General features: G+C 57.4%; 1 protein-coding gene across 1 annotated transcript in view; it reads right to left on the bottom strand.

Moving 5' to 3' along the window:
* Nucleotides 1–1,374: 1,374 nt before the first annotated feature.
* Nucleotides 1,375–9,491, bottom strand: part of BRD4 (bromodomain containing 4) — an 87,814-nt gene continuing 79,697 nt past the window's right edge. Inside the window, 10 exon segments of the mRNA XM_059888518.1 lie at nt 1,375–2,987; nt 3,260–3,494; nt 3,584–3,789; nt 3,946–4,076; nt 4,213–4,375; nt 4,474–4,586; nt 6,757–6,951; nt 6,954–7,352; nt 7,956–8,337; nt 8,473–8,525. Of these exon segments, the coding sequence (XP_059744501.1) occupies nt 2,919–2,987; nt 3,260–3,494; nt 3,584–3,789; nt 3,946–4,076; nt 4,213–4,375; nt 4,474–4,586; nt 6,757–6,951; nt 6,954–7,352; nt 7,956–8,337; nt 8,473–8,525 (1,946 nt within the window). The 3' untranslated portion in view covers nt 1,375–2,918.

Raw genomic sequence — 9,491 nt, 5'->3', positions numbered from 1 at the left:
CCACACCCATCCCCAAGCTCTACCCTTAGACAAAAAGACAGCAGTAGTCACAGGATGATAATTTTATATTCAGTACAAATGTTTATTTTTGCAATGAGAACTGCACAAAAAAAAAAAAAAAAAAAACTTTTAGTATATAAGTGAAAAGTCTACGAATTCCCTTCTACAAATGTCTAAAGTGTTTAATACAAGTCTCAGATTCACTGACATAATTATTGGCCAAGCGATCCGTGCATACAGTACAGTATGGGCTCGTACACACCTCTTACTCTTGTATAGAACTAAGATTTCTAGTACTGTGGGAGGGGTTGGGAAGTGGCCAGAGAAATTAAATAGTAGATCCAAGTTCTAATAACAACCCAGTTAGAGAAACACCCTTCAGGGAGGTGTGGAGAGGGCCATGGCAGAGTTAAATCTTTAGAAGGAAGGTGCAGACAAACCGTTTCTCCAGCTAAACAGACTTGGCCTGGGGAAGTTTCTGAACAAAACACCGAACAAAAAATGAGAGTGGGATGAGAAGGAAGAAACCCCATGGAACCAAAATATAAGTCACACTTGAACCAGCACAGTGGTTTGTTTATAAGGAAGTGCTGTGGGAGGGGGAAGAGGGTAGGGAGGAGTGTGGAGCAGGAGTGGGGCAGGTCTCTGGCTAAATGCCTGAACTACATATACCATCAATTGGGATGTTTGGCAGATCCCAAACCCAAGATACAGGGCCTTTCTGCTTGAAAAAAAGGAGAGTGTGGGTTAATAAACAGTGCTGGAAATGTTTCAACCACTGTGTCTTTGCATACGTGTAAGTGATAAACTTTCATCTCACATACTGGGGGCTGCTCTTGAGTACTGCCCTTGCCCTGTGGCTGGGGCATGTGTGTACAGATGGGTGCACAGGCAGGCCCAGCAGGGTGTCCACCCAGCAGGCTTGGGGGTGGAGTGGGGTGAGGATCCTATCTGGGGAGATGTACATTATCTAAGTATCTTGTTAACCCTGAGCTTAAATGAAAGGAGTTCGGCAGAGGCAGGCAAGGTGGGAGACGTGGCTCAAGTCCTTTGGGCGAGTGGGAGATCAGGATGGAGGAAGGGCAAAGGGAAAGAATACTGTCTGGACTTTGGCCAGGTTCTGCTGGAGCATGTCACCAACTTCGAGTCCACAGGGAGAAGGGATACCTGGGCTCCCAGTTAACAGCTTCAGTCTAGAGGGGGCAGCTCCTGCCCAGGGACAGGCCAGGTGGTCCCAGGCGGTAGTTCTTGTACCAAGGTGGTGCGTGCGTGCGTGTGTGTGTGTGTATGTTGGGCGGGGGGGGGGGGGGGGGGGGAGACTTAGCCTAGGCAACAACAGGTGGTTCACAAAGAAATATCAGGGAGACGCCAGCATTAAAAAAGAGAGATGTGTTTATTCCATGATCAGTACAGACCAAATGCATATTCACCGTATGAAAGTCAAACCAGTCAATGACTCCAGAGTTTGGCCAACACTGAGGCGCCAGCGTCATGGTGTAGAGTGGGTTCTCATGGCACGCGTAACCTCACCAAGGGCTCCAATTATAAAATTAAAAAAAAAAGTCGGGAAGGGGCAGCCGGTTGGTAGGGCCAAGCGCCAGGCAGGGAGTCTCTGCCTCAGTCTGTGGCTAATGGCCCCTTGTGCCCACCTCACCCCCTGGCCCTTCCTCTCCTGGTTTAAAAAAAAAAAAAAAACTCAAAAAACTCAAAAACAAACAAAAAAAAAAACCCCAACAGATTTTACATTAAAAATAAAAAGAAGCCAACAAATGGGGGGAGGAAAAAAGAATAAGAAAACGCAGTTTTCTGGTTTTATAATTAAAAACAGACTAGTAAAAGTTTGAAACTGAGTAAAATGTAGGCAGTTTTTTTTGTGTGTTTTGTATTTTGTGTGTGTGTGGGTTTTTCTTTTTTTTTTTTTGAGTTTTTTTTACACCAGTTTGGTGGAGTCACCAACAAACTTCAAACAAAGATATGCCAACTATGTTTCACTACACAGTACAGCCACGGTCACACACTACCCACAGCGCGGTGGCAGCCGCCGCTCAATGAGGAGACGATCACACCATTTCAGAGATAAGCAGTGCCATTGTGTCTGGAGGAGAAGAGAGAATTAAAAATAAAATAGAATTCAACAAAAAATATATATATAGAAAAAAACAAAACAAAACAAAACCAGAAACACAGGTGGGAAGGAACTGACTTTGGTTGGTGGCCTCACTCGCCAGGCGAGGCCGGCCCACACACACGCGTGTGACAGTCACCTCGCTCCAGATTGCCATGGACACACACACACCTCCACGGCACTATTCCCTTTTGCACAAGCGAACACTTACAGAGAGCGGCTCTCAATTAAAGGCTTGTGGGGGGAGGGGAAGGGAGGGGTGGGGTCTGTTCAAGGCAAAGTCAGTGCCAGCAAGGGGGTGGGCCAGCGCCCTTGCCACCTCCAGCTCTTGCAAGCCTGCCCTGGTCTCCTGGGTGTGGGCAGCGGCAGCTGGGGTGTGGGAAAGGACTCCCGGTGGGCAGGACGTCACGAACGTCACGCTCTTGGGGACAGTAAACCAGTCACGGTGGCGGCAGCAACGATGTCCTGTGTATACTGTGTAGACATTTGGCAGAGAGAAGGGCCTCTGCCCCACACGCGGGGACTCGGGGCTTGGGTCTAGCCGGCACTTGCTCATGGCGAGGCGTGCCCTGTGCCGATGTCCTGTGGGGGTGGCAGGACGTGCGGCTGGCTGTAAGGCAGACAGGCTCTGCGATCCTCAGCTGCCCACCAGGCCTGCCCCAGGCATAGCATGCAGGAGAGCCAGGCCTGAAGACACCCCCTCGCCGCTGCTACTGCCTCCGTTGCTGCCCCTAACACTATGGAGAGTCAACGTTTTGCCAGGAAATCAAAGTCAGAAGTCACCCAGGTGCTCTCAGAAAAGATTTTCTTCAAATATTGACAACAGATCACTCTGAAAATTCATGTCAATGGTAGCTGCCATCTGGAGGAGAGAGGAGGGTAAGAGGAAGTGAAATTTCATGCTCTGCCCTTGCTCCCAGAATCCCCGCCCTGCCCTCCATCGACGGCTCTCCCCACAAGCCCACACTGTAGTACTTCCTGAATCAGGCCTGAGCACCCTGGAGGCCCAGAGGGCCAGCACAGCACAAACAAGGAGAGCTCGGCCCCCGCCACCTCCTGGACCTCAGGGTCCCCTTTCTCAACTCCCCCAGGGGTGGATCTCTTCCCAGCAGTGCCCAAAGCCCCCCGGCTCACCGCTTCCCGGCGCCTTCGCTCCTGCTCCTGCTTCCGGGCCAGCTCTCGCTGCTGGTCCAGCATGGACTGGGGCTGGGAGCTCCGGGCCTGGGGGGCGGCGGCGGCAGCTACAGCAGCTGCCTGTTGCTGCTGCTGCTGCTGTTCCTGGCGCTGCTGCTGCTGCTGCTCCTGGCGCCGCCGTGCCTCCTCATGGGCTCGCCGGGCCTGCTCCAGCGCATCCTCATCCTCCCGGCTCCTGAGCAGGGCAGGGCTCTGTGTCAGCATCCACATGGGGACAGGTTTGAGCCCAGGGAGCCCCACGCCCCACCCAGATCCCACGCCCACCTCATGCGCTCCTGCCGCAGCCGCTCCTTCTCCTTCTCTGCGTGCTCAGCCTGCGCCTTCAAGGCCTTCTCGCGCTCCTCCTTCTCTCGGGCTGCGCGGCGGAACTGCTCGAAGCTGTCGCTTGAGGACTTTGCTGTGGAGGATGGGGTGGTGGGATGCTTCTGCACCAGGCTAGCCCAGGAGCCCATGTTCTTGATTTTTAGGTCCTGTGAGACAGATAGACCACGGGGCTGGTGAGGCACTCTGCTGTGCCTGGACTCCTCAAGAGGCCTGAAGTCTGAGGATGCACCCACCCAGGCAGCTCCCTGAGTGCCCTGGGTGGGGTGGGAGTGAAGGGCATTCATGGCTCCAACTGCTCCTACCTTTTTGGGTGCAACTGGCGTCTTCGGCTCCTGTTTCTGTTTGTCCTTGTCTGGGGCCCCTGGTGGGGGTGCATTCTGCTCAGGGGGCCGAATGACAGGCCTCCCGACATCCACAGGCTTCATCTCAGGCCCTGGAACACAAACAGCCCATGGGCCTGGGCCCTACCCACCTCAGCAGGGCATGGCTGACCGGCCCACAGAAAGTTCACACCCAGTGCAGGCTCCCGGAGACCCTCAACCTCTGCAGGGGTTGGAGAGGGCACTCACGCTGGGGCAAGTGGACAGGGGCCTTGATGCTCTCCGGGTGCTTGGGGGGCTCCGGCCGCAGTGAGGGGCTGAAAGGCTCACTGCGGATGATGGGTGAGTGGATCTTCTCCTCCTTCACCACCACCAGAGGCTGGGGCTGGACCACAGAGGCCGCTCGGAGCTCCTGGGACAGCACAGGCATGGCAGCTGGTGAGGCAGACAGCCACCTCTGGTCCCGCCTGTCCCCACCCCTGGGGGCTGATGCCCAGCCCTGTCCTTTACCTGCTTCTTAGGCTGGACATTTTGCTGGGGTGGCGACTGGTGGGTCAGGCTCTGGAACTGTGGTATCTGGGGGGAATGTATCATAAGCGGGGAGGGGGCTTCACGGAGGTGACCTAAGAGAAGGAACAAGGAGCTTATCAGCCAATCTGGTGTGGTAGTCACAGGCCCTGAGCCCAGCCAGGGAAGCCCCACAACAGCTCAGCCCCTGGCACCTCGGGCCCTCTGCTCACTGTGCTGTGCTTAGTGGCTCAGTTGTGTCTGACTCTGCAACCCCATGGACTATAGCCCACCAAGCTTCTCTGTCCATAAGAATTCTCCAAGCAAGAATACTGGAATGGGTAAATTCCTTCTCCAGGGGAACTTCCCAACCCAGGAATCAAACCAGGGTCTCCTGCATTGCAGGCGGATTCCTCACCAGCTGAGCTCATTATGTTCACTGCGCTCACTGTAAAACAGGGCTCTACGGAGCCATGAACTCAATTCTGGTTGTTGATAGCACTGTGTGTCAGGAAAAACAGCCTTCATTAAGAAACTTTAAGAAGTACAGATACATCTGGGCCTACGTGGGGTCTGGACTTATGTCCTTTTTAAAAGTTCTTCCGGTGGTCCGATGGTACGATCTGGGTCAAACACGACGGATGTCAGTAACCCCACAGAGCAGGCAGCCTCGGTGCCCAGCTGTCCCCATGTGACTAGGCCAGTCTGCCTGGACAGCTGCTTCGGGTCTAAGGCCGGACCCCCAGGAACCTCCCCAACACAACTCAACCTGCAAGGCCCACAGAGTAGGGAGAAGGGCCCGGCACACCCACCTTCATCCAAGCCAATGCTGGGGGTACCCAAGCAGCCTTGGCCCAGGCCTGCCAGAAATCCACAAACACACAAGTACAACAAGCCCCCCCCCCGGGGGGGGGTCGCTCCCTTGGGAGCCCCTTCTGAGGAGGATCTAGCTGATGGCTCCCAGGCCTGTGACATGGAGGCATCTCCTGCCTCCTGGTGGCTCACTGAGCAGGACCTAAAGGGGAGCCGAGCAGCCTGGGGCAATGCCTGCAAGTTGGCCTTCCCCAGAGTTGCTTGCCAAGCCTCCTTGGCCTCCAAAAACTTGGCCTTTGACCCAGAGCCCCCAGCTGGACTCCAACACACATCACTCCCTGTGACCCAGTCTAGGCCACAGAACTCAAGCGGAAATGGGCCCAGGGACTGTAAGCACAGGCAGCCAGAGGGAACCTGCCCTGCTCCAGATGCTGACTCTTCCAAAGGTATCTCATCACCAGACGAGCCCTGGTCTCAGACTCGAGGAAACCCCCAGCCATCTGCAAGCTGCTGGGACCGTTACTGGTCTTCCCGAGAAACGACGGCCAGCTGCTCTCAGCTCAGGGTGCACAGCGAGCCACTTGGCACCTACAACTTTTACCAGGTTTAGGAAAAATCACAGCCTTAAGCCAACAGCTTTATTCAATTTGTTGGCAGCACCCACAGCACCCCTCAGGTCAGGCTGCACAGTCTATGTGCCAAGCCCAGGACCCTCAGCTCTGACCCTCACATGTCACCACACCATGAGGCATCAACAAGAATACTGCCAGACTGTTTTGGTCAGAGACACCTAGAAAACAAGTATTCAGGAAAGGCAGGAGGGCTTGGCCTGCCCGATGCTGTTGACTGAAAATGGGCAGCGGAGGTCAGGCTAGAGACTGGGAGCAGAAGACACGAGTGGTTTCCCAGAAAGTTGTGCGCTACCTTTGGGCTTCAGCCCAATTCTCCCTGACATGTTTCCAGCTCCACCAGGGGGGCCTCCTGACACCAAAAGCAGAGCACCTTTTCAGGCAGGTATCCAGAGAGCCACTGCTGCCCAGATTTGCTCCTGGCTCAGCCTGGACCTTATACCCCACTGTTTGTTAAACCAGCTCCTGCTCATTCTAGTCACCTCCAGGAAGCCTGCCCCAACCCCCAGAGGCAGAGGAGGTACCTTCCTTGGGCTCTCAGCTCCCCTTCCTACAGGAATCACCATGCACTGTAATGCTATCTTGACTGTGAGTTCCAAAAAACTGACCAACTGAGGGCTTAATCTGTCACCTTGGCTTGAAAGCAAGATGCACACCTGATTAAAACACTGTATCACTGCCTCTTTTCAGCTGTGTCTCTCCAACCAACCCAGAGCCTCCGAGACTTAGCTCTGAGCTCACGTCAGCCTGCTGTGCCCAACTGACCCACCTGGCTCCTCGGGGATGAGATTCTGGGCCTGGAGCCAGCCTCCCCAAAGCCCGGGGGCAGGGTGGGGACACTTACCAGTGGAGTAGGGGTCTGACTTGTGGTGCCGGGGTGAAGGGTGGTGCTGGATGACTTGTTGAGGCTTGGCAGGCTGCGGCGGGGGTGGCTGCTGGCCTGTGGGTGGGTGGGGTGGCTGCTGGCCAGGGGGCGGCGGGGGCTGCTGGATGTGAGCGGGGAACTGCATGGGCTGCATGTGCACAGGCCGTGGGGGGGCTGGTGCTGCTGCTGGGGTGGGGGCTGGGGTTGGGGTGGGGGTGGGGGTGGCGGCTGCTGCTGCTGCTGCTGCAGCTGCTGCACGGAGGGATGGGGAGGCGGGGGCAGGGGGGGCGGGGGCTGCGACTGCACCTTCACGGAAGGGAGTAGTGGCGTGGGGGGCTGCACCTTCTGCAGCTGCTGCAGGTAGAGCTGCATCTGCATGGAGGTGAGGGGCGGGGCAGGCGGCTCTTCGTCCTCCTGCAGCAGCACTTGGGGGGGCTGAGCCATGGGGGGCTGCGGGAGGAGGGGTGGCTGGGCCAGGGCGGGCGACACAGTGGGGGGACGGGAAGCCTTGGGGGGCAAGGCGGCAGCTCGGTTACTGGGCCGTGATGGCTGCTGAGGCAGCGCGTTGTGCAAAGCTGCAAGGACGGGAGCCAGGTGGTGAGGCTCACACACTGTGCGGCCCCCGGCCCAGCCTTTCTCCTCCATCCCGCCCTCTGACTTGTCTCCCTTCAACTGGCAACCTCTCCCCACCCTCCTTGGCTTCCCCAGAACTCGAGAGTCAGGATGGCATCCAGGGAGGGCTACAGGAAGAAGCCCCCCCCCGCCCCACCCCCCCACCAGCATCATCCTGCCCTGTGCTCTGTGCCCCTAACTTTCCTCCCTCCCCTCCAACCGTTCCACTCACCCTCCAGGTCTTTCGTCATCCCCACATCCCTTGCAGGATGAGAGTTCATGCCCTCCCACCCCTGACTGGGAGCCACAGAGTAGTCCCATCCTTTCCCACCTCGCACTGCGAGGCCTGGCCCACCAGACCTGGATCAGTATCTTCTGCACCAAAGCACGGTCTCTCCTCGCAAGGCCTGTCCTGTCCACACTTCTGGCATCATTTCCAGAATGGGCCCAAGGAGCGGCTAATCGACCCCGAGCAACCAGACAGCTGAGGCTAAGAGGGATTCTACCCGTGGCTCAGAGGAGCCCGTCACCGTACTAAGACCCGAGTGGGCACGGTCACCGCTCACCTGGAGGAGAGACCACCGAGTGCTGGTTGAGATGAGGCGGAGTGCTGTGCTCAGGAGGCTGGGGCAGGTGAGGGGGTAGCTCGGGCTGTGGCAGGTGCAGGATGGGCTGGGTGAAGTGGCCGATGGGGTCGAAGACACTGCCTGGAAGCTGGGGCTCCAGCACAGGCACCTGGGCGGCGATGAAGGGTGGAGGCGAGGACTTCATCGCGGGGGCCGCCTGCTGTGGCATGGAGGGGGGCGGGGGCGGGGCCGGGGGCTGCTGCGGAGGCTGCTGCTGGGGTGGCGGCGGCGGCGGCGGGGGCTGCTGGGGCGGCGGCGGCGGCGGGGGCTGGGGCATGGGGGCCGGGGCCTGCTGCATCTGCTGATGGTGGTGGTGGTGGTGCTGCAGACAGACAGGACAGGCTGACATGAGGTAGGCCACAGTGTCTGGGCCAAGCACAGGACCCCTCCCCGCCAGGGCCCACACAAGCAGGCAGCCACTGCCCACCTGCTCAAAGACACCCCTGAAACCACCTACCTTCTTCTGCTCCCTCCCAGGGTGCCCCTTCTTTTTTGACTTCGGAGCCATCTCTGTGGAGGTAAAGAGAAGGCGGTGAGGCTCTAAGGGAGAAGACTGGGAGCGGGCCTTCCACGCAGAGTGAGGAGAAAACAGAGGGTGAGTTCAGGAGAAGGGCCAAGTGACAGTGAGAGGGAGGGTGGCCGGGTTCCGTCTGGGAGGGGTCACAGGGGAGGGAAAGATGTGTGGGTGTCACCTACCCATTTGCCTGCGGCTTTTTTTCCTAGCAGGGACCATGCCTAGCTTCCCCACCAAACTCCAGACCATCAGCTTCATGACAAGAGCACACCCGAACGTGTGGGGGACTGAACTACGAGGGACCTCCTGGCTCAACCGTCTCCCCTTCTTGGCTAATCAGAGGCCTCCACAGGGATCTGAGCATCTGCACCCCAACCTGCTTCACCCTGGGACCACCACGGTGCTTGAAATGATCTTATCCATTTAAGAAACTAGTAAAGTAAGGCTCAGAGAAGTTGAGGGACTTGCCCCAGCCACACAGCCCAAAAGTAACAACTCAGCGGCCTCCAGCTGCACTGCCCTCTGACACTTGCGCCTTCCCATTGTCCCAGGAGAAGCAGAAATGTACAGGTGGTGACAGGGACCACTGGTGCCAGCACGGGCCAAGGCCCTGGCCACAGAGCCGTGGGACAGGCGAGGAGAGCGCTGCCAAGCGGGAAGTGCTGACAAGCTTGTGCATTTTGTGGAGGGAGAGAAGCCAGCCAGCCAGCCTCTCTGGACGACCCAGGAACCAATGAGGGAGGCACTCGATGCTGTGGCCAGCAGAGGCGGCGGCCACTGGCCAGACTCCTCTTCCTCTCAGGAGACCAGCCTCAGAGAAGTCCCTGTGTTGGGACATGGTTCATGTGCTGTAGGGAGACAAAGTATGTGTCCTGGCTTCTCAGGAGCCCATGGCTTGTTGCTGCCACTGTGTGGGCACATCTGGGGTGTGCCCGTCTCTGTGAGGAGTGTGCAAGAGCCAC

The sequence above is a fragment of the Bos taurus genome, chromosome 7 (genome assembly GCF_002263795.3).
Source record: "Bos taurus isolate L1 Dominette 01449 registration number 42190680 breed Hereford chromosome 7, ARS-UCD2.0, whole genome shotgun sequence".
NCBI lineage: Eukaryota > Metazoa > Chordata > Mammalia > Artiodactyla > Bovidae > Bos > Bos taurus.
This window is presented reverse-complemented; position numbering and strand designations above follow the sequence as displayed.